The following is a 22295-nucleotide window of genomic DNA, read 5'->3' on the forward strand; positions in this document are numbered from 1 at the left end:
AATCCACACTAAATTTGCAGGTTAAGTTCGAATCAACAAAATTGTAGGTTAGCAGCGAATAATTTGGATAATAAAATGTCATATTTTAAAAATGGAAAAACGGAAAATGGTTAATTTAGATAATACTTTCAATTCGTATTTAATTTTAAGGTATGTTTCATTCCAGCATGTCGCAGTTTGCAGGTTAGAATCAAATCAATAAATGGAACGTTGGAATGAAACATTCGATCAACTTTTGTGGACTTTATGTTTAAATAACTAGTGTAGCCGAAACAAAATAAAATGCATGATCAGTCAAATACTCTATTAGATCTTTTTATGAGTTAGGAGACTGAGTGGAATGCTGGAAACTGGAACAGAGCAGCCGTACACGTTCAGCCGCAGTGATCGCAAAGTCTTATCAGAACAGAAACCACTTTGATAATAAGATAGTTGATTGGGCACTTGACTTCATGCATGGGTAAATAAGAGTTCCAAGTTTTTATTATAAATATAAAATGAACAAAAAAATCGATAGACTTAATGGCTAAACATAGAATTTGTACGTTATTTAAGGGAGAGACAATTAGATGTATTCGTATGTATGCTGGAAATGTGGATACATCAGCATATCGATTAGGATTAGATAAGAAAGACGATATCGTCGGCGACCATTATCTGATTGTCCTCGGTCATACGGTGCATGGCCGCATTAACCTCGCCGGCTGCAAACGGTTCCGCATTGTTCTCGTTGATAGCCGCCGTGATGCGGTGCAGCGGCAGGCTCTGTTCGCGTGCCTCGCGAAACAGTCGCTGCAGCCCGTTCTTGAAAACGCCCAGGCGTTCATCGGTAATGGTTGCAGGCGTTGTGGATATGTTGCTGATGGGCTCAGAGCCAGTCTGACTCTCCGAGCCGGCCGCTGCGGCTTCATGTTGCTGGCGTGTCGGCAGCGAGCGGCGTGTTTCACGGCGTGTCAAATCGCCAACATCCGGCTGCGGCGGCTCAATATCCTCATCACTATCGTACACGGCATTTGGATCAGGTTCGGTGCGTGTGCGTTTGGATCGGCGCGAGGGCGAACGCGCAGCGGCATCGGTGGTGCCATTGGCAACTTCCTCCTCCTCATCGGAGGAGCCGCCATTGCGACGCCGCTTGCTGCCGCGCTCCTTCTCCAGCACCTTCTTAAAGTAGGCATACTGCACCAGCTCAATGGCCGCATGGGCATCATCAATGGTCACCGTTTTGGACATGCGTGCCCGGGCATGCGCCGTTGCCAAACGGATAAGCGTTTCCAATGTACGCGCCGTTATCGGCTGTGTGCGTGCCACATCCGATTCGACAGCCTCCTGGGAGCGCAGGCGCGAATACTCATTGGCAATTGCCTCGCAGGCCTGCTCCGTCAGCTTGGGCTTCATGCACTTGGCAATGTGTATATACTTGCGCATAAACTCGACGGACAGAATCTTCTCGTGACGCTTGCGGGATTTGCCATGCAACAGTGCATCGTATTTCTCATACAGCTCCGTATCCTTTCTCTGCAAAAACAAAGTTGAACTCAACATAAGAATATGCGCAGGCGAACCGTTGTCCATATATTGTACATACCTGCTCCGAATTGGAGACAAAGGCCAGCGAGTCGGCATAGGAGCTGCCCATGGTGAGGGGTTCGCCGTCGGCTTCCTTGGGATTGCGATAGCGATGCATGCGCACCACATGATCCGAAATCATTTGATCCACATCGCTATCAATGACGTCCAGCATGACAAACAGCAAATCGAAACGTGAGAGCAACGAGTCCTGCAGACCAATATTTTCCATGGGCGTTTTATATTGATCGTACTGAAATATAGGTAAATTTTAAGTAAAATACGAGTTCAGAACGTTTACGAACACGATACAAAGCAAAACTGATCAAGGGGGGGGGTGTGTGTGGAAAAACAATCTTTTAAAGAACTCGGTTCTGTACATTGCCTGCGCTTTTCAATTGCTGTCAGCTTAAAAGTGTGATCCCAAACGATTACGAATAGGCTCCAAAGAGGAATAAAGAAAAGGACTTGCAAGACAATCTTCAATTATTTTTCTCTATTGCATCAAAACGTTTACGAATAGGCTCCAAAGAGGAATAAAGAAAAGGACTTGAGAGACAATCTTCAATTCTTTTTCTCTATCGCCTAGGCAGCAAAAATGTTTGAATTACTTACCCGTCCATAGACCGGATTGGCGGCCGCCAGCACCGAGCAGCGTGCATTAAGGGAGGCATGTATGCCGGCCTTGGATATGGTAACCCGACCCTGTTCCATCACCTCGTGTATGGCCGTGCGATCAATGTCGCTCATCTTATCAAACTCATCGATGCAGACAACACCACGATCGGCTAGCACCATGGCGCCGGCCTCCAGTCGGCGTTCGCCCGTCTCCTGATCTGTGGTAACGGCAGCGGTTAGACCAACACCGCTGGAGCCACGTCCCGTGGTAGGTATGGCACGCGGCGCCGTATTGAGTACATAGCGCAGCAGCTGGGATTTGGCCACCGAAGGATCGCCGATGAGCAGCACATTGATGTCGCCGCGCAGACGTGTACCATTTGGCAGAACCTTCTCTACGCCGCCGAGGAGTAGGCAAAGTATGGCCTGCTTCACAAACGTGTGACCGTGTATGGAGGGCGCCAGGCTCTTGCTGAGCAGCTCGAATATGTCATTGTTTTTGGCCAGTTTCTTGCAGAGCATAATGTCCTCGCGTGAGATATCCAGATTGCTCTCCTTGCTGAGCAGCGATATGTTGTTGGCCAGCAGAACGGTGCGAAAGGTGCCGGATGTGTAGCCGCCATGCTTGCCAGGCAGGCAGCGATAGTTGCCAACGATCTGGACACGATCGCCGGGCTTGCAGCGATCGACAAGATCATCATCGCACACAATGTCAACGGAGCGCGGCAATTGGCCGGCGGGCGCCTTTTCTGGCATCTCCTGTATGGTGAGCGTCTGATGATCCTTATACACAGACAAGCCAAATTCCGTTTCCAGCAGATTGCCATCATCGTCTTTTGTGGGATAAACAGCGCTCGAGGGCACCGCTTCGAATGAGGTGAGATCTGTATATTTGCGTTCCATCACCTTGCGCGTAGCCGGACAATAGTGAACGCTGCGCACAACCTTTGGATGTATGAGCGACACCTTGGTGACAATGCCCTCCAGGCACACTAGATTTCCCAGATGAATGGCTGAGAGGGAGCGCGGCGTTACATGCCGATTGCCAAAACAGCCCTCGAAGCCAACGAAAAAATCTTCGTGCTGTTTGGCATAGCTGGGATCGATGGTGGAGATGTATTCCTTGAGTGCCCGCCCAAATGCCAGCTGCTCATCGGAGGCGTTGCTCAGCAGGCCAAGGGCGCGCTGTTGATTCTTGCGCTTTAGATCGTTTATGTTGACAACGAGACGCTTGCTCTTCTCGGCAATCATATCTTTGACATGGCCAGCATAGATGCCTTGGTCCTCCTCGTCGTCCAGAAAGTCCACATACTCACGCTGTATATCTTTAATGTATTGTTCCGCGTCATGTGCCATTTTCAAACAATATTTAAACAATGAATAACAAGACCAACTCGCAAACGCAATTGCCCTCGCACGCCGAATGCAATTTTATTTTTGGCGGGAAACACAGACCCAAACGCAGGGCTGCAAGGTATGCACCGATAACAATAACAATTTCTCACCGATGACTCGATAGTTGTCCATGCTATTAGCTGACAATAGACCAGTGCTGCCAATCATCGATAATTAAAACAGAACATTTAACTGAATACATATTTTGCAATCAAATAGTAAGAGAATCAAAATCACAACACATATTTCAATGTTTTTTTTTTGGTGATTAATAATAATTATTGTTCAATAAGCAGCACTTTTTATATGATAATGCCCGTTAATTTTTCTGTCGGTGTTAGAGACTGTTGTGTATCTACCAAAATTACAACACACATCTGCTATATGTTTACATGGGTATTTTAACGCATATCATAGATAGCTACACATATAAAAACTGTTACAGGCAGCGACAATATTGTCAACTTTCGAAACTGTGTTTTACCGATAGTAGGCCATTTGCAGTCACTGTGAAGCGGATTAGCCTAGCTCATCTCTAGTTGTCGTTTACGTGCACTACAACAAAAACTTAAGCGAGCAGGATTTTTGAGACGATTGAAGGAACTCTAAGCTTTTAATAAAAAACAAAACATATTTTAAAAAATGGCCAGCGGAGCTAATGTAAGCATAACTCAGTCATTTAGATGCCAATGCATCTAATCTGCAATCGATCGATTCATTACAGCAGAACGCTCTAGCTGGTGACAGCCAGGACGACAACATCGTGAATGAGCAGCCAATTGAAATAAGCTCCGATAGCAACGAGGAAACCGGCAGTGGAGCTGAATCGGAATCGGCGAGTGAAGTTAGCGTATTAAGCTCGCTGGGCGACACAAGCGATTCACATGATGAGCAAAAGATGGAGGATGAGTTTGCGGCCATATTGGCCAGGCCTGCAAAGAAATATAAACATTATATGGACCTGTGTACGACGGCATTGTGGGTATTCGTGCAGGCTTTATGATTTAACCAGAAACTAACTAATCTTTGGCTCCACTTGCAGCAAATTGAATGTCTTTGATAAGATTGAGGTTGCCATCAATGAATTCCAAAAATATACCACCATACCACCGCATATATGGCTTCGTTATCTCAAAACACTAAAGGTGGTCACCCAGACGCCGGCGGAGCGCGCGGTGTTTGAAACGAAATGCACTTCCGCGCTGAGCAGCTTCTATGGTAACAGTTTGTTCTAGTATTTTTATGAAATTTCTTGTACTGCCACCAACTGGCTTTTTTTTTTTGCCTGGTCTGAATTCCGCTATACCAAGTCTTAACTCGCCACTAGTTGAGCCAAGTTTCATTCGGCTGAGTGTTGCAGCATGCGCTCTGGCGTCTTGTCGAGGCAGGGTCTGCAGAGTGCATTGTCCACAATCTTGAGCTTGTGCAAGCTGCTCTGTAAGAAAGCCTGTAATGATCCGAAGAGAGTTCAAGCACTTGGCAGTTACATTTTAAATCATATTCTAACCTTGCACTCGTTTGCTCTGGGACTCCCTTCCTAGCTAATTCGTTTGCGACCTCGTTGTCCGGGACATCATTATGACTAGTGGTCCTGACGCTATCTCCGCCGAGTTTCTTATGCTGCCAAATAAACATTAATTCTTTTCACTTTACTTATCAGATGAACAGCTTGCTGATTTTGTTGTAAAAAGCTTATTGGAACAACCGTTCATGGAGCAGCACCCGATGTGGTCCAAATTGCTGGCAGATTATGGCCTGGAGCGTGTCGATTTTGTCGAACAAGTGCGCAAATTGCTGAGCGCCATGTCGGAGAAGGATGACGTTGAGCTTATTGAGAAAACAATGAGCGCCAAGTGCGTCACATGGAACTGCAGCGACGAACAGTTGCAGTTAATCTCCAATGTAATTGATGACTTCAAACAGAAGCTAAGGGCCAGCACAGAGAACTCATCGTGGCTGCAGGAGAATTTCATACTTAAAGTGGACGCCTTGTCGCTCGGCATTAATATCAAATGCACGTTGGTCAAATTGATTTACGAACGTTGCCTGGCCAAATATCCCACTGATAGCCGCCTCTGGTTGGACTATATTGCATATATGGAAAAACCTATAGAGTCGGGAAATAGAGCCTTGCATCACACCAGCGTCCATGATGGTTATCTGAAATGCAAGCCCTTGGATCTGATTAACCGTGTGCTACAGCTAAAGCCGACTATGGCGCTCAATCATAAGTATTTGGAATTGATGGAGCAACACAATCTCAGCCAGGAGCAAGTGGATGCTGAGATAACCCGGCACCTAGAGCGCTTGGAGCCGTACATGGAAATGAATGTTGAGCTGCAGTTGGACTACTTGGCATATCGCGTGCGCCACACCGAGGTTGATGATGAGCAGCAGGTACCTAGCTGAAGAATAGACAATACATTTAAGATATCAGACTTAAGCTCAATCTTTGACAGGTCAAGAAGCTGCGTGCCGCATTTCGTCAGGTGTGGGATCGTCTCTCCGATCTATACGGCGACCAGGCAGACACGAGCTACGAGGTGCTCCAGTTGTGGGCACAGGTCGAGTATGCAAAGCTGCACAGTCCCGATAATGGCGCCTCCATCTGGTGTGAGATACTAAGTGAGTCTACTAGCGTGCCCGGCTTTGCTTTTGTGTACTGTCAGTCCGTCAGTTAATCAGTCAGGACAAACAGTTATACTTATATATGTATTTAAACTATTTCGTTTGAATAGATTATCCTGGCAGCAGCGTCAAGAGCCACCTGTGGCTGGCCTATGCCCAAATGGAGAGCGAATACAATGGTGGGCGCAAGATGACGACAGTGCTGCGCCAGGCTTTATCGGCACTGTCGATGACACCGGATGTGCATGTCGTTGCGGAGCTGTATCGCCGCAACGTGCGTTGTCTTGGCAGCTATGAAACAATATCCGATTGTCAGGCATACTGCGAAGCATACATGCAGGTGCACAACAAGGCGGAAACTTATCGGCAGCAGTCTGCATGGCGTGGACAAGGCGATAGAAAGCAAATGGGAAACCAAAAGCCTATCAAAAGGCCGAGCGCACCGTTGCCCAGAAGACAGGTGCCGGCAGCCAAGAAAATAATGCCGCCAGGGCCACCATCCAAAGAGCCCAAAGAGTCGAGCTTCAAGTATTCACGTGAGTTGCACAAGTGCCGAAATAAATAATATCGAGCCCATCTAACTATCAATTCCCAATTGCAGAGAATATGGAAGTGAACAAGATATTTATAAAGAACTTGTATTCCCGTTGCACCAAAGAGGATCTGACCGATGCATTCAAATGCTTTGGCACCATCAAGGATGTGCGCTTGGTATACAAACTGTAAGTGAAACATTGATATAAAAACACAAAATCAAATTTTAATATGCTAATCCTACGCCAGCGGCAATCAAAGATTTAAGGGCATTGCGTACATTGAGTTCGAAAAACCAGAGGAGGCACAAAACGCGGTCATCTGTGGCGATGGACTCTGTCTTGGCGGGCAAAACGTAAGACGTTGCCTCAAACAACAAATGCATAATTAAAGCAACTGTTTTTATTTGTTGTTGTTGTTTTCGCTTAGATTGAGGTGGCCATTTCGAATCCGCCGCCGAAACCAGCCGCAGGCGCTAGTACATCTACAGCAGCAGCTGCTGGCCAAAGGAAGCCAATGAAGCGTCGCATCCAAACGACACTGATACCAACAAGGCTGGTTATAAACGAGGTGAAGCGACGCAAGAAGCTCGAACTGGATATGGACGAAGATGCGGCTGTTAGCAGCACAATGGATGCCAATGGCAAGGCCAACAATGCAAATGGCAATAAAGACGCTAATGATAATGCCAATGACAAAGATAATGCCGGTGAGAAAGCCGACGAATCGGAAAAGTCGGATCCGCCACCGCCGACTGTTCCAAAATCCAACGATGACTTTCGCAAGCTCTTTAATATTTAAGCTAAACATAAGCAATTGAAAATTGTAGATTGCAAAAATATCTCGTATGGATATGGTCGTTTTTAGAATTATATGCTAAGTTATCTATAAGAAGTTCCGTAACCCAAAAACTCAAAAGCACGTACTCACACACACACACACACACACATTAACGGCAAAAAACTTACGAGCACTACATGTAATGTTTATATAGATTGTGCATATGTTATATATTATATCCATCAAAAAGGAAGGATGTACATTTAGAACATATACAAAAACAATTCATTTTGGCATATAGAGATACTTCACTATATGCATATACAGAGTTATGTATATGTACATATAAATATTTGTATATTGATGTTATGTAATGCAACAGGCGACCTTGTGACCCTACTGAATAAATCTTATGATCACAAAAAAAACTAGGATTTGATGTAGTTATCTGTTAAATTTTGTGACTCAAGCCGTAAGACGGACTTCCGAAATGTCCGCGGCCCGTTGCATTCAACCCCCATGTACTCTTTACACTTTGTGAACAACGTATAAGATATTTTAAAACGTTTACCCTTTGCTCGCATTAGACAGTGCACACAGACACTGTCGCTCGTTAGCTCGAATGCAGAGCTTTGAGAGCACACTAATACATGCGCATTTGGCAACACACTTGCAAATCAAAGTCAAAACTTTTGTAGAAAACAAAATTTTAATAAAGTTTAAGGCGCCTACATACATGTTATAAACTCTAGGACTTAATGGACTACGTTTTAAATTTGACACTTTTGGTGACGGTGGCTTTAATGCCGGATGCTTCGCCGCCGTAACGTTTCACTTCTGTGCGTACGCTGCGCACGGCACCCTTGCGGCGGATAAGGGCCTTGCGGTATTTGCCGCGATGCTTGACGCGCGGATTTCGCAGCTCCTTCTTGCGATGCGGCGTTAGACCCTTATTTTTGGCCATTTGATAGGTGATGCCGCGTCGTTCATTCTCTTCGTCATCTCCCTCCTCCTTGTCGGCCGGATCTGGCAGCTGCTGGTTGTCATCATCCATATCATCAGTATTGTCATCGTCGTCATCATCATCCTCCCCAACATGCCCATTCTTCTGCAGCTTGGTTTCATTGTACTTGTTGAGTATCTGTAGCTTAGCCTTGCGCTGCGCCACATCCAGTACGGTGAATGTATCGCCATCCTGAATGCGCTCAAGCAGCGCCTCCAGCTGTGGGCGTATGTACTCCTCATAGCGCGGGGCCAACTGTTCGCGAAGCTGCTTGAGCTGCACAAGCCGTTTGACCACCGGGTGATATTTGATGCTGCAGCGTTTGGCCTTTAGCAGCAGATAGAACGACACGTTCGAACAGTGAGTTAGCAGCACGTTCTGGTAGAGAGTGGCGAACTGCAGGGCCGGGACCATGGGCACCTGATGATTACGCACATAGTTTAGAACGGGCGACGTCAGCTGCTGCACTTCGCTCAGCTGTTGCCGAAAGTCCTGGGTAAGGCCCATGAATTCGGGTGAATCTTTTTGCAGCAGCTGCAGACGTTCGCGCTCCGTAAGCCCCTTCAGATCTGTGGGCACTTTGATGCTTTTTATGGCCACGTCGTTATCGTCGTCACTTGCTTCAGCTAGCTCCCCCATGTCATCTAGCTGAAAGTCAGCCTCGGTCAGTTGCTTGGCCAAACGCAACTGAATCTTTTTGGCCTCCTCCTCCTCGGCCACGGCCAGGTCTTCCTCCTGAGCGGTGTAGCTGCTGTAGTCGGGATCGACGAAATCGGTATTGTAGTAGGTTCGCTTGTTGCTGCCCCAGTCCATGGTGTCGGGCAGATCGCCATCGTCATCCTCGGCACCTTCAATATCGCTGTCGCGCATCAGTTCGCCCACAACGTCCTCGTCTTCATCATTATCATCGCTATCGCTAAATGATAGAATATCCTGTTTTTGATTTTTCTGATCGGCGCGTTTCTTGCGCTCCTTACGCAAATCATTCAATATCTCGCGCTCATCCTCATCGTACTCCTGCTCCGAATCGGTGGGCTCATAATCATCTGCCTCGCTATCCATTTTTACGTTAAATATTTTTGAAACTATTATTCGGCCACTAACACGTGCCGTAAACAAATGTCCGCCGTAGGGATGAGCGAAATTCACATCAGTCACTAAACATCGCACAATACAGGCGAACAAGGTATCGATATAGGTATATAAAATATCGCAAAATGTACATTTACTTGAAGACTCAAAATTAACCGCGATTTTTGAAAGACATTAAATATGCAGAATTAATCGTAACAATATGCTTTATATTGTATAGAAATTATATATCCATATTTTATATGCTTCTCACATGAGAAAATTTAAAAGTTTTACTGTTCTGCAAGGTGATACTCAATAAATTGCGCATTCCAGTTAGCTTTTAAAATCTATACTTTCAAATATAAAATGATATACATCATATACAAAATAAACCTGTGTAGCTGTTCTATTAAGCAAAAACGCATTGACTAGTTACTTGGTGTCGTTACATGCACTAAAACGAGCGTTGCCACCTTGTTGGTGTCAACTTTCGTTGTGCTGCCACCTTTGGAAGCTAAGGCTTTTACAGTTATTTTTTTGTCTTTGGTGTATGTGTGCCTGCGTGCGCTGCCTTAGCAAACGAGGCGAAGACTTTTATCAAATCATGGATATTCAAGATAATATGGAATATTCAGCTGAAGGTGAACAATTGAAAAGTGAACTGGATTCCAAAATGGCAGCATACAATTCACAGGTAAGTTATGATCAAAACCCGTGCGCTCTTTTGCATTATCAGAGAGTTTCCAACTGGCTTAAATCTTTACTCAGATCCGAGTTAATATTGTATATTAAATATTATGTATTACACATGAAGCAAGCTGGCCCCTTGAGGCAGCGGCTAAGCTTCTTCTTCCTGCGACCTGTCAAATTGGAACATAACCTTTCTTTTTTTATATCCCAAGCAAGTTTGTATGTAGAAAGAACTAAAGAAAATAGAAATTTCGCAAAGGAAACTCCTTTCTTTATTTTTCTCATTCAATAATATATATGCTTATATATTATTCGAGTAATATATTGTACTTGTAGTTCTTAATATGGATCAAATATATATATTTTTCAGTCTGTTGGAGAACAACTTGTGAGTGCTGCTGTACTAGCTCGCCAATTAAAGGCTGGCACTTCTCTTGTAAAACTATCCCAGGATTCGAAGAATGGAAATGAGGCAGTTGGCGAAGTTTCAGCAAAACGCCTTAAAAGTGGGCAGACATCATCCTCAGATAGTGGCGAGCAGACTGAGCGCAAATATATTGATCTATTGCCGCAAAACGTGAGGAAATACAATCATCTAGAGGCGTGGCTAGGCACATTGGATTACCGCACCGTTAAGCCGGTGATGATGATGAGCGCGGATGAGAAAATGCAGGAGCCAGGGGGGGGCTGCGTTGACAACGAGGCTAATGTAGCCCAGCGTTTGGCCCAGGAGCTGTGGGCCATCGACAGCGACGAGGAAGAGTCGGAACAAATGACAGACTGCACAAATCCATTTCGTTTTCCCCTAACAGACAATCAGCAGGCGGATCAGATCCTAAACACCGAAGAGCTGAGCGCTGAGCGCCAGATGAACAACTTTATACAACTTATAGAATCGCGCGCGGCCGTGCCGGAATATGCGCTGGTAGGTAACGCCGCCCACCCAGCTCAAACCAAAATAACCGACTGTTTCCCAATATAAGTCAGATGCCGTCTTCTGCGTGGACAAGCCCAAGGAAGCCGTTGCCCTAGGCGCTGAGCTGCCCCTAGTGCCGATATCGGAGAGCTTCAAGATTGGAGATGTGCTCAAGCTTTTTGTATCCGAGGTGTGCGTCAGTCAGGAAACCAGATACACATATATAACTAAAGGGAACAGGTTGAAGATCCTTATAGACATGTGGATGAGAAATGATTTTATGCGGAAGCGTCATTTTGTTTGTTGTCCGATTTGATACGGGTATTGCACATATCTTAGTTTGACCAAGGTTTTGCTTGTATGTGAGGCTCATGGTATAAGGACCTATGCCAAGTGGCATGACGATAGTTTTTGAAACAGATAGATGTTTGCTTGTAAGCAGACAGATGGACAGTTGGACAGTTCTATATTGACTCGGTTGTTGACGCCGATCAAGAATATATATATATATATATATATGTAAAGAGGTCAGCTATAGTATCGATATTGTGCATTGAGTATTGAAAAGATGGCTTCGAATTATGTGTCAAATTACATTTCCTTTGCGATTTCGACAAAACATATTTCCAGTCAGTCCCTGTGAGTTATTCGACTTGAACAGACTGTGCGGTTGTGCTTAAACATTTCAGCGAGGTTTTGTAAAATCGAATAGCATATCTATTGGATTTCACAAATTCTCGCTGAAATGTTTAAGCACAACCGCAATCAAAAAAAGATAAAGAAAAACTATTTTCAATCTATTTAGAAAATTCTCCGAGGTGAGTCTCAGTGCAGATATATTATACCGATGTCACAAGCTGACAAGCTTAGTTATATAACCAAGTCCGTCTGCATGATTCTCTCAATATTGAAGCTATCTCTCGACTATAACATAAAGATATCATAGAATAATTTTTTGATTTTCAAATCGAAACTGCATCGCACTGCTACTATATATATAGCTAGCTCCCTTGAGAACAATTGCTTTTCGCAAGTTATAAAAATATAAGATAAAAGAGAGGGGAGACTCTTTTGTGCCTTAGGCTGCTTAGCCTAAGTGAGCAGGAGTTGTTCGAGCTCCCTGATGAAGGGGAGTGACACCCTGATCAGAGCTGGGAAGGCAAACTCTTTGCCCAGATGCTTTCTCCTATTCCAAATAGTAGCTGGACATGCACAGGGTATGCGCATAGTTGTTTTGTTTTCTTTCAAGCAGAGCCTTTGTGGATGATATTTGATTGTGTGGTGTCCTATCAGGTAACTCGCCTCAATTCATCTCCGAACAGTTCTAGCCTCAGTTCCTTAGCTTGTCGGAGCAATTAATGCTCGAATACCAAAGGTTATCAGAACCCATTAGAGGGGAACCTGACTGGGCTCCTGTTTGCTTCGTTGCTTCGTTATATTCTCTTAACGTGTTTTCGATTTCTTTGGACAGGTCTACAGTCCGTTTCAGTTCTGGTTTCATGTTGTTGACGGCGATTACGACATGCATATGCTGGAAGAGCTTAATCGCCAGATAACGTAAGCAATTTAAACCGGGCAGAGCACTCAGTATGCACATGGCTCAAATCCTCGTATCAATCCGTGTTGGGTGCTGCTAGTGCCTGGAATCGTGCCGTATATTATTTGAATATAAAATTCCCTGATACTTCTAATATCGCCTCTCCTCCGTGCAGCAATTTTTATTCCACGCTGCGCGGCACTGACTGGCAGCTGCCGAGCTACTTTATGAAGCCCGGATATATATGCGCTGTGCTGCATGAATTTGCTTGGCGTCGTGGACGCATTGTCAGCGAACCCCTGGCTGACGCTAACCATGTATCTGTTTATTTGCTGGATTATGGCAGGGGAGTGAATGTTCAACGCAAGGAATTGCACTTTTTGCACGGCTCCTTCAAAGAACAGCCGGCTTTGTTGATGCGCGGCACACTGACCGATGTGTATCCGTTGGATTTGCATTGGCCCGAAAATGCGACATCGAAATTTAAGCAGTTGGTGCATGCACGCGAGCTGCATGCCGTTATCAAGGATATTGATCTTGAAGATCGCATCCTCTTTGTAAATCTGTTCAACAAGAGCAGCTCGGAGACGACCATAAGCGATTTGTTAATCGAAGCCAAAATGGCCGGGCGCAGTCAGAACTATAGCGCCGAGTTGCGAGCCGCCAACTGTGGTCGTCGCTTGCGCTACCTGCGCGAGCGCCTGCCAACGTGAGTGTCCTTGTGGTATACCTATTAGAATTACATTAGTATATACACAATTTAATTTGCTTACAGCTTTGATATGCTCGAGACGCAGGTGTTTCCCACCGCCACCGATGATTTTGAGGAAAAATTCGATAATATCATCTATATGCCAACATTCTTTCAGCAATTTCAGCCGCCACAGCTGGCAAATCCGTTTCTACGTGACCTGCAAGAGGCGCTGGCCAACTGGCTGGTCAAATTCCAGCCCGAGGAGATGGCTTGGCGTAAGATGAACAAAGAGGCTCACAAAAAGCTAAAACAGGAGCAACAAAAACGTCTGCAACAGTTCTTAACCGAGCACCCAAACTTTTTTAATGAGCTGGCAGCTTAACCGTTGAAGCGCAACAAATCCAAATGTGATTGCCTATATAGAGCTCAAATATGTTTTAAATATTCTCTATATAAGCATGTAATATTGTGCTTTTTTAGTACCCTATCGACTTGACAGAATTCTAAATTATATCTATTGTAAACAGCCCGTTAATGGGTTAGTCTTTTCAACTGACAACTGACAAACATATATATCATGTATATATATAAAATAACACATTTACTACTTAACCAGCATATGTCATACATATACGTATGTATGCATGGGGGAAGTAGTGATTTTTTTTTGACTTCCTTCTGACTACAAACTGTAGGAGCTCCATTTTTTCGAATACAAGTTTTAACTGACAAACTGAAGAACATAAATATAAATGTATACAAATATATATATGTATATATATATATATATATATATATATGAGTATTTTACATATATCTATATGTTTGCATGTGCAATTTATTTGCAGTAAAAGAAACCCCGAATATATACGGACAGTTTGAGACTGAATTTTTGAACTGGCAAGACACTTCTACATATATTTTAACAATTATATTATTGTCTATTCCAAATATTGCATACATAAATAAAAATGTTAACAAAATGTAGATGAAATCTTTGTATATATGCGCATGTAAATAATAAGTAGAATACGTTTGTATGCATATACATATGTGTCTTGTCACATTAAGATATTGCTTTTTAAGACTGTAATCCTGAAGCTAAAGTGATTACAAGTTTGAGGGAGCAGTATTATTGGTCTTGATCTGCTTCAAAATTTTGAGTCCAGCTTTAAAAATGAACGATAGACTCGCAGTCTGCCCGACTTCTAGCGGGCGTTGCCTAATTATTTGAACACCACACGAGTCTCCAATATTGCAAGTTTAATATACTCCTTTTCACCTCGTGAAAGGAGTAAAATAAATACCAACATAAAACAAGGCGATATTTGAAGATGTTTCTTGAATTATTTTCAAATGTGATATTAGGTTATCTCTGAATTTAAAGAGTTACATAAAATGTTTGCCGTCATAGTTACAATTAAACAATACATACATATAAAAAAAAGATTAATTTATGGTTAAGTTGCGACGCCTGCGCCGCTTCGAATTCGCGCTCATTTGCACATTTTGGCCATCATGTGCGTCAGTTTGTGCCCGTCGGCGCCAACGATTTTGCCCACGCTGTGGTTGCTCTTGAGGAACACAAACGTTGGCATGCTGCGCACTCTGTATTTATCTACTAGTTCGTCAAATTTATCTACGTTCACTTTGATGATTATCGCCTTGCTGGCGTATTTATTTTCCAGAGTTTGCACCAACTGGGCAATGTCCTGGCAGGGCTTGCTGTTGTTGGCATAAAAGTCCAGCACGACCACCTTATTTTTGGCCGCCTCGAGGCGTTTATTGAATCCACTAACTGTGCGAACGATGGGCATATTTTTAACACTTTATATTATAACGAAAAATTGTGTTCATTTTCAGATGACTGTCGAAGAATTTTTTGCTGGATGCAGCGCACGTTCAGGCTGGAAGTAGATGTAAGTAGACATACATACATACATGATAAATGCATTACAAAAGAAAGCAGACCAAACGGTACTAATCCAGCGTTTGAGCGTTGCCACCCGTCGTATAAATGCCCTTATCGATTGGCGATATGCGCACGTGCGGCTTACAACTATTTGAAATACTTTACTAAAACACGTAGAGATGCAGGCGATTTGCTTTTGCTTATAGTTTTCCTTTCGACTTTAAATTTATTTTACAAATAAATATGAAATTCTTAACTAATACAACTGAAAGCAAATGGATCATATCGTTCCCATATATATATAGCCCATATATGGTCTATATATAGGGTATATGCGTATATTTTGTTGCATACAAATTTCTGCATTTAGTCGTCGATTGTTCGTAGATGTGTTTTTTTTGTAGGGTGTAGGGCGTTTTACAATACGCATTTCGCGTATTACCTTTCTCCAGTTGGCTGGCTTGACATTTAAAAATATATACATATACATATATATAACCATTGCATACGCGGGCCCAATAAAACATCTTGTTATTATCTAGAGCTGGAACTGTGTGTGCCTGCAATTAAATAAAAATCGGTTTAACATGCAATCAAAAAATATAAATATATTTAATAATTCATAATGATTGCATACAAAAACTTGTTTATCGCCCAATAAACCCAATTGGCAGATATGATATAGGAATCAGATCCATCCGGTTCCGTCTTATGAAATGCCTGTAATAAGAAATAAGAAGAAAATACATTTATTAAAGTTCATTGTAAAATTTACAACTTTATTGTAAGTGTAATCCTCAGAACTATAAGGTCTTGAATACCCCCATTTTGATAATGAGCTTTTTCTCTTTATATTGAGTCTTTCACTTAGCTACATGTTTTTTAGATTCTCCCCTATTTTGTTGTCTCTAAGTCCCCGTGCCCATGATGCAAATGTTTACATAAATACATTTTCCTCAATTTTCTCACAAATAAAGTCTGCTGTAGGGTATGTGTTAGTCGGTATTGTTTGACTTGTTATTTGAGAAAACGTGCAGGTTTGTTTATAAAGCTTAAAATTCCATAGGAAATGTTATACTTTATTTTTCAATTTCCATAACTTTTATAATCCAAATGAATTAGTTTTTAATTCTTTATTTGAATATCAAAATTAATTTGTATTTAATTGCTTATGGGTTTATCATTGAGATTTATTGTTCTAAATTGAATACAAATGTACGCGTAAATAGAAATGCATTTTTTTTTTTATTTTAAGAATAAATTAAAGTACAATACATTATGTTAAACATAAATTTGATGTTCTTATACATTTAAAAAAAGTATATTCTTATATTATTTCCTTAAAAACTATCATAATGAATTTGTATATAATATATTATTTGTCAAAATTCATATAGTAAGCCCGGCTATAGGGTATTTGTTAGTCGACTTGTTAATCGTTTGCCTATATTGTTAACGATTATTGTGATGAGTCGTGCGTGACACGAACGTGTGCCACGCGCCTGACCAAAACATAAATGAGCAATGGAATAGATACAGTTGAATGGAAAGATACATATATACATATATTTGATGGTCGACTGGAAGCACTTACTCTGACAATCCACGAAGCTATCGGAGCTTGCTGATGGTATATGGGCCTGTTTTTGTGGGACAGACGCTTGGGCGTTCGACCTATTGACCAAATGCCTGATGCATGCAATGCGCATGCATTGTGGGCAACTGTCCCTCATCGTCCAGCTCCATGATCTGCATCAAGTCCTCTTGCATTAACGATGGTCCCCTGATACTTTGGTAGTTATCTGTGGCTCCCGTTCCCGTTGGTGAGCTGTTGTTGTTGTTGTTGTTGTTGTTGATGTTGTGGTTGTAGTAACTGTTATTGTTATTCATATTATAATTATTGTTGTTTCTGTTGTCAATGTTGTTGTTGTTGCTGTTGCTGTTGCAATTGCCCAATTCATCGCCGCCAATGGCCATCTGGGCGGCTGGCAATCGACTGGACGCAGCCATCGGTCGATCGTGCATAACCTTAATCCAGGGCAGCGTTAGCTGAATGCGATGCCAGTGCTGGGAGGCGCGATCCGACTTCGATTCGTGCAGCATTAGGTTCGAGCGCGCCGCTGCCAATGGCGGCTCGCTGGCGGCCGTCATGTCGGCCGCCATTGCCGTTGTTGCATCGGCGAATCTGAGCGCATTCTGGCTCGTTGTGGGCACATCGTCGTCGCGCATCATATCCGGCTCCGTTGGCGGCAGCATTGCCGTCTGCATCTCCGTCTCCGAATCGATGATGATGATGTTGCTTTTGTTGTTATTGTTATTGTTATTGTTATTGTTATTGTTATTGTTGTTGTTGTTGTTGTTGCTATTGTTATTGTTGCTGCTGTTGTTGTTGTTGTTGTTGCTGTTAATGTTGTTGTTGCTGCTGCTGTGATGGTTGCTGCTGGTGGAGCTTGGCGAGAAATGGGCAACTGTCAACGGCTGCTCTCTATGATCCAGCTGCATCTGCAGCTGCTGCCGCTGCTGCTGCTGCTGCTGCTGCTGCTGCTGCTGCTGCTGCTCCTGCAGCTGATCCGTTTCGTCGGTCAGCGTATCGGTTGCCGATAAACAATTCATCACACGATGCGCGGCCGCCAACTGGCTGCGCATCATATTGTTGCTGGAGCGCGAGTTGCCGTATTGCAGACGCTGCTGGAGCATGGCCCGCTTCATGAGATCCGGATGCAATTGATTCTGGCTGGATGTGCTCTGCGGCAGCTGGGCCGCCTGATGGCTGGTGTCGTGCATTATTGATGTCGGGTGCGAATCACCGGTAACCAGACGCCGCTGGCGTCGCTGCACGATGCGCTCAATGTTGGAGCGCGATTGGGCATTACCGTAGCTGATGCGACGGGCGGCGCGTTGGCGTCGCTCCTGGGCCTCGCGTCGGGCATCGTCTACGGCACGCATTTTGGCGGTTAGCCGGAGTTCGCTGCGCAAATAGAAGCCGGCACCGCTTTCGGCCATTTGGGCATTGCGTCGGGATATCTCCTGGCCCAGCTCTCGGGCACGCTCCAGCGCCTCGAGCCGTTCCCGCCGCTGCTGGGCCTGCATCGCCTCCGGCGTCAAATGCACCAGCGTTGTATGACGGCGCTGGCCATTCGATGTGCTCGGCGACTCGTTAATATCTTCAATTTCACGGAACAGACGCTTCAGTCGCACCTGCCGCATCTTCAGCTCGATGGTCCGATCGTTGAACTCCTGTATCCGTTCGTATTCTTCGCGCAGTCGCTGCAGTTGCCCGTTTCGACGGCTGTTGTTGAACATGCGCCGGAAATATGGCGTACGCTTTATTTGATAGGACATCCTCCTAAATCGGGCTGGATCGGCGATTTAACCACGTATTCTCAACAACGAATTTTGGATACCAAAGTGTCGCGACAATTAGACGAGGAGATTTTTTTTCGCTTTTTGTTGCACTTGAAAATTTTGTACGCTACCTAAAAAAAAAAAAAAAAAGGATTGTTTGTTGAATGTTGCTGTGACGAAAATGATTTTTATTTGATTCCTCTCGACGATATTAACATCTGAAAATTGAAGGCAAACGCCAGGAACGCCATTCGCCTGCTGCGATTGCCAGCAGTTGCGACACACAGATAAAGCCAAACAATATTCTTTCTTATTTTTCGTTGTCATTTGCTTATTTATTAGTGATTTATAATCGTTTCTAACCTTAAAAGCTATCACATAAGCATGCTGCTACAAATGAAAATAAAATTTATATTCAAATTTGAGGTTATTTTTGCATTGGAAATTACAGAAATTGATTACCGTCACAGTTATTGTTATAGTTACAGTTACAGATTGAGTTACAGTTACAGTTAAACAATACATATATTAAAATGATTAATTTACGGTTAAATAGCGACGCCTGCGCCGCTTTTAATTCATGCTCATTTGCATACTTTGGCCATCATGTGCGTCAGTTTGTGCTCGTCGGCGCCAACGATTTTGCCCAGGCTGCGGTTGCTCTTGAGGAAGACAAATGTTGGCATGCTGCGCACCTTGTACTTTTCCACCAGCTCGTCAAATTTGTCGACATTGACTTTGATAACGATCGCCTTGCTGGCGTATTGGCGTGCCAGGGATTTGACCGTTGGGTCCATGTCCTTGCAGGGTCCGCACCAGGTGGCATAGAAGTCCAGCAGGACAACTTTGTTTTCGGCCGCCTCGAGGCGTTTGTGGAAATCGTTGATGCTGCGAATGGCCGTCATTTTGAATAAAACTTTGCAAAACAGTTACACAAATCTTAAATCGTCTTTGTCAGTTTGGTAGAACTTTGCAAAAGCGCTCAGTGCAGCTCTATTTATAGCAGCAGTGCACTCCAAGCTGGAAAGCTATGTACATATGTAAAAGTTTCCCGCGCTTTAAGGCGGCGAATACACATACATATGTATATGCAAGCGTCTTGGTGTATGCATACAAATGCAAGCTCATAAAGAAAACAAACGGTACACGTCCAGCATTTGAGCGTTGCCACCTGTCGCCCAGATGAGAAAATCGATTGGCGATAGGCGCATGTGCAGTTAACAATTTTATTTGAAATCTTCGGCATAACGAAAAACTTAGCTGCCAATTCATTAAGAAACTCATGCGAGCTGCTAACTGTTTCCTGTTTTCACTGGAAGTCAAGGCTTCCTTTCTTCCTATTTCATTTCAGCTGTCTAGCTGTAGAGCCGAAAAAATTCCAGAAACTTGTGCGCACACACAAATTGTTGCAAATATTCGAAATTCATGTTATTTAGTCAACAAACCGACCAAAAAAAAAAACAAAAAAATAAATAAATAAATAATATACAAAAAATTGATAAAATAAAAAAAATTGCAACAAAATAATCGGCATAGCGAAATTTCAGTCATGGTGCATGTTATACAGAGCAAAGAGGATTTCGAACAGCAATTGTCCAATGCCGGCGACAAGCTGATCGTCATCGATTTCTGCGCCAATTGGTGCGGACCGTGCAAAATAATTGCACCCAAACTGGCGGAACTGGCCGCCACATATGCCGAGCGTGCCGTTGTGCTAAAAGTGAATGTCGATGAGAACGAGGAGATAACCATTGAGTACAACATAACCAGCATGCCGACATTTGTATTCATCAAGAGCGGGGAGGTACTGGAGGTCTTTGTGGGCGGCAATTCGGACAAATTGGCCAAATCGATGGAGAAATATGTGGGTGATAACGATGAGCCGAATGGGGAAACGCAACAGCACCTGAGCACATCCTCGGAGAGCGCTGCCAGCGGCAGCACCATTTGCGATCTTGATGAGGAGGTCGAAGGCGCTCACGAGATGCCCATGCGTGTGCAAAGTGCCCTAGACAAGGAGGGCGTCCTGGAGAACTAAACTAGAACTAATTGAATAACCTATATTAACTAAGAAAACGGAGAAACTCATGCAAACAAAAAGAAATGCCAGTACAACCCAAAGCGAAAACACTTTAGCAATGCCGACCGAATTCCAAACACTGTACAACATAACATTGGAGATCACTTGACTGTCTTAAGGACGCATACACTACACTAAACAACGAACTCTAACAAACACAAGCCCTGAAAAATTGTAAATCACCATTAAACTTGACTTGTTGCCAACTTAAAGCTGAACACGATTTTTTTAACATCATTTCTTTTGTATTTTGTATTTATTCTAAGTATAATTTTAAATTAGGAGCGTTAAAAAAAAAAGATTCGTGCGTGTTCCAAATGAAACACACACACAAATCGAGTTTTCTACATTTACATATATATGCATATATATATATATATATATATAATTGTATATATAGCCCAATATTGAATGGAAAATATGCGCTGTTGTTTACTTTTTGGCAAAAGTAATTTTCATAGCATGCGTGGGCGTTATTTTGAAGCCCTGCAGCGCTTCTTTGGCGGCATTGCTCTGCAGTTCGGTGGTAAACTCGACAAAGGCAATATCGTGACGGTTGGGCACCAGACGCACCTCCTTGAAGCCGGGGAACTGATTGAACAGCATTGAGAGCATCATTTCGTTCGTCTCCTCCGGTAAATTTGTGAGGAATAGAATTTGATTTGGCGGCTGTTCCGTTTGTGTGTTGGGATTCGAATTTTCGGCGCTGCTTTGCTTCTTCTTCTTGTCCCTGTTTTAAGTAAAAATATATTTAATACAGGACCCAATTCGAAAACAAATTACAATTGAAACAAACTTTTTCTCCTCAACACCCGGTGCCGGCTTTGGTGGTTTCACCTTCTTTGGCCGCTCCTTGTACGTGCCCTTCAATTTGGCCACAATATCCGAATCAGATTTGGAATAGGCGATACGCATCGGCTTGTCATAGAAAGGAAAGCCCTGCATTGTGCGCAGGGCATTCGAGGCGCTGCCAATTTCCTTAAATATGACAAACGCCTGCCCTCGCATTTTCAATGTTTTCAACGCCACAATGTCGAGTATCTGGCCGAACTGTGAGAAAATTGCATAGAGCGATTTCTTCAGCTCCTCCTTTTTAATTTTCTCATTCAGATTATTTATGTAGATAGTTTGATTTGGGCGCACATCCATTTTGTTGTTTTAATTAAAGAGCAACAAAATATTTGATGGAAAAAATGCGTAAAAAAATGCTCGTTTGGTCGTAGCCGATTAGAGATGTGCAATGCAGCTTTGCATTGACAGTCGCCATGTTTTCGATGCAATACAATATCGATATAATTTATGCCATAGTTAGTAATGAATAAAGAGATGCGATGTTAAGCGTGACTGTATATGCAGTGATTATGTGTAGTGACAGTGCAACATGTAGTCGCCATATAAATGTTTTGTATCATTTTAGTCATTCTATCGCTCAATACTAAATATGATATTAATTATAAATTAAATTCAATTATTAATTTCAAAGAGCGGTAGGGTTTTTATCTGTTAGTGTGATATGTACTCGA

The 22295-nt window shown here is 43.3% G+C and overlaps 9 protein-coding genes across 12 annotated transcripts; 3 read left to right on the plus strand and 6 right to left on the minus strand.

Annotated features, from left to right (window-relative positions):
• Positions 1–465: 465 nt before the first annotated feature.
• Positions 466–3641, minus strand: Mcm3 (minichromosome maintenance 3). The gene is made up of 3 exons (XM_064698812.1): positions 2182–3641; positions 1586–1819; positions 466–1515 (listed from the first exon to the last, which is right to left on the minus strand). Exons 1-3 carry the CDS (start codon positions 3538–3540, stop codon positions 622–624), a joined length of 2487 nt encoding a protein of 828 aa, XP_064554882.1. The 5' UTR covers positions 3541–3641; the 3' UTR covers positions 466–621.
• Positions 3642–4095: 454 nt separating this feature from the next.
• Positions 4096–8256, plus strand: Rnp4F (RNA-binding protein 4F). Of its 2 annotated transcripts, none has more exons than XM_064698814.1 (9): positions 4096–4239; positions 4307–4557; positions 4622–4797; positions 5240–5976; positions 6039–6204; positions 6318–6743; positions 6809–6929; positions 6991–7096; positions 7171–8256. In XM_064698814.1, the coding sequence occupies exons 1-9, from the start codon at positions 4222–4224 to the stop codon at positions 7540–7542; spliced, it is 2373 nt and encodes a 790-aa protein (XP_064554884.1). In that variant the 5' UTR covers positions 4096–4221; the 3' UTR covers positions 7543–8256. The 2 variants fall into 2 exon arrangements, with proteins under 2 accessions (XP_064554884.1, XP_064554883.1); XM_064698813.1 differs by having other exon boundaries at positions 4097–4239; positions 4304–4557.
• Positions 8212–9655, minus strand: Sas10 (UTP3 small subunit processome component Sas10). Its single transcript, XM_064698815.1, has one exon. The coding sequence runs from the start codon at positions 9584–9586 to the stop codon at positions 8285–8287; it is 1302 nt and encodes a 433-aa protein (XP_064554885.1). The 5' UTR covers positions 9587–9655; the 3' UTR covers positions 8212–8284.
• Positions 9656–10132: 477 nt separating this feature from the next.
• On the plus strand, positions 10133–14429 carry LOC135439993 (uncharacterized). Of its 2 annotated transcripts, XM_064698929.1 has the most exons (6): positions 10133–10292; positions 10659–11213; positions 11272–11394; positions 12676–12761; positions 12917–13450; positions 13517–14429. In XM_064698929.1, exons 1-6 carry the CDS (start codon positions 10149–10151, stop codon positions 13815–13817), a joined length of 1743 nt encoding a protein of 580 aa, XP_064554999.1. In that variant the 5' UTR covers positions 10133–10148; the 3' UTR covers positions 13818–14429. The 2 variants fall into 2 exon arrangements, with proteins under 2 accessions (XP_064554999.1, XP_064555000.1); XM_064698930.1 differs by lacking the exons at positions 10133–10292; positions 10659–11213; positions 11272–11394 and adding an exon at positions 11862–12022.
• A 333-nt stretch (positions 14430–14762) lies between these two features.
• LOC135439994 (thioredoxin-1-like) lies at positions 14763–15360 on the minus strand. Its single transcript, XM_064698931.1, has one exon. It carries the CDS (start codon positions 15250–15252, stop codon positions 14932–14934), a length of 321 nt encoding a protein of 106 aa, XP_064555001.1. The 5' UTR covers positions 15253–15360; the 3' UTR covers positions 14763–14931.
• A 326-nt stretch (positions 15361–15686) lies between these two features.
• Positions 15687–18823, minus strand: LOC135439958 (probable serine/threonine-protein kinase cdc7). 2 transcript variants are annotated; one of them, XM_064698863.1, is made up of 3 exons: positions 16942–18823; positions 15985–16067; positions 15687–15907 (listed from the first exon to the last, which is right to left on the minus strand). In XM_064698863.1, exon 1 carries the CDS (start codon positions 18687–18689, stop codon positions 17022–17024), a length of 1668 nt encoding a protein of 555 aa, XP_064554933.1. In that variant the 5' UTR covers positions 18690–18823; the 3' UTR covers positions 15687–15907; positions 15985–16067; positions 16942–17021. The 2 variants fall into 2 exon arrangements, with proteins under 2 accessions (XP_064554933.1, XP_064554935.1); XM_064698865.1 differs by lacking the exons at positions 15687–15907; positions 15985–16067 and adding an exon at positions 16570–16849.
• A 260-nt stretch (positions 18824–19083) lies between these two features.
• Positions 19084–19660, minus strand: dhd (deadhead). Its single transcript, XM_064698868.1, has one exon. It carries the CDS (start codon positions 19595–19597, stop codon positions 19277–19279), a length of 321 nt encoding a protein of 106 aa, XP_064554938.1. The 5' UTR covers positions 19598–19660; the 3' UTR covers positions 19084–19276.
• Positions 19661–20056: 396 nt separating this feature from the next.
• Positions 20057–21009, plus strand: TrxT (Thioredoxin T). The gene has a single exon (XM_064698867.1). It carries the CDS (start codon positions 20242–20244, stop codon positions 20728–20730), a length of 489 nt encoding a protein of 162 aa, XP_064554937.1. The 5' UTR covers positions 20057–20241; the 3' UTR covers positions 20731–21009.
• Positions 20964–22010, minus strand: snf (U1 small nuclear ribonucleoprotein A snf). The gene is made up of 2 exons (XM_064698866.1): positions 21569–22010; positions 20964–21502 (listed from the first exon to the last, which is right to left on the minus strand). Exons 1-2 carry the CDS (start codon positions 21919–21921, stop codon positions 21205–21207), a joined length of 651 nt encoding a protein of 216 aa, XP_064554936.1. The 5' UTR covers positions 21922–22010; the 3' UTR covers positions 20964–21204.
• Positions 22011–22295: the final 285 nt, after the last annotated feature.

This window comes from Drosophila montana, unplaced genomic scaffold, assembly GCF_035044405.1.
Source record: "Drosophila montana isolate Dmon_TW-CO22-7 unplaced genomic scaffold, ASM3504440v1 contig_786_1, whole genome shotgun sequence".
Taxonomy (NCBI): domain Eukaryota; kingdom Metazoa; phylum Arthropoda; class Insecta; order Diptera; family Drosophilidae; genus Drosophila; species Drosophila montana.

Bases quoted from the DNA above. Each gene is read 5' to 3' on its own strand.
- snf (XM_064698866.1), bottom strand. From the start codon at position 21,921: ATGGATGTGCGCCCAAATCAAACTATCTACATAAATAATCTGAATGAG. The intron at 21,503-21,568 runs GTTTGTTTCAAT...TACTTAAAACAG, and splicing joins CCGGGTGTTGAGGAGAAAAA to GGACAAGAAGAAGAAGCAAA.
- Rnp4F (XM_064698813.1), top strand. The intron at 5,977-6,038 runs GTACCTAGCTGA...AATCTTTGACAG, and splicing joins AGGTTGATGATGAGCAGCAG to GTCAAGAAGCTGCGTGCCGC. The intron at 6,744-6,808 runs GTGAGTTGCACA...TCCCAATTGCAG, and splicing joins GTCGAGCTTCAAGTATTCAC to AGAATATGGAAGTGAACAAG.
- LOC135439958 (XM_064698863.1), bottom strand. From the start codon at position 18,689: ATGTCCTATCAAATAAAGCGTACGCCATATTTCCGGCGCATGTTCAAC.
- LOC135439993 (XM_064698929.1), top strand. From the start codon at position 10,149: ATGTGTGCCTGCGTGCGCTGCCTTAGCAAACGAGGCGAAGACTTTTAT. The intron at 11,214-11,271 runs GTAGGTAACGCC...TCCCAATATAAG, and splicing joins CCGTGCCGGAATATGCGCTG to TCAGATGCCGTCTTCTGCGT. The intron at 12,762-12,916 runs GTAAGCAATTTA...TCCTCCGTGCAG, and splicing joins GAGCTTAATCGCCAGATAAC to CAATTTTTATTCCACGCTGC.
- Sas10 (XM_064698815.1), bottom strand. From the start codon at position 9,586: ATGGATAGCGAGGCAGATGATTATGAGCCCACCGATTCGGAGCAGGAG.
- LOC135439994 (XM_064698931.1), bottom strand. From the start codon at position 15,252: ATGCCCATCGTTCGCACAGTTAGTGGATTCAATAAACGCCTCGAGGCG.
- Mcm3 (XM_064698812.1), bottom strand. From the start codon at position 3,540: ATGGCACATGACGCGGAACAATACATTAAAGATATACAGCGTGAGTAT. The intron at 1,820-2,181 runs GTAAGTAATTCA...CCTATATTTCAG, and splicing joins CCAATCCGGTCTATGGACGG to TACGATCAATATAAAACGCC. The intron at 1,516-1,585 runs GTATGTACAATA...TTGTTTTTGCAG, and splicing joins TTGTCTCCAATTCGGAGCAG to AGAAAGGATACGGAGCTGTA.
- dhd (XM_064698868.1), bottom strand. From the start codon at position 19,597: ATGACGGCCATTCGCAGCATCAACGATTTCCACAAACGCCTCGAGGCG.
- TrxT (XM_064698867.1), top strand. From the start codon at position 20,242: ATGGTGCATGTTATACAGAGCAAAGAGGATTTCGAACAGCAATTGTCC.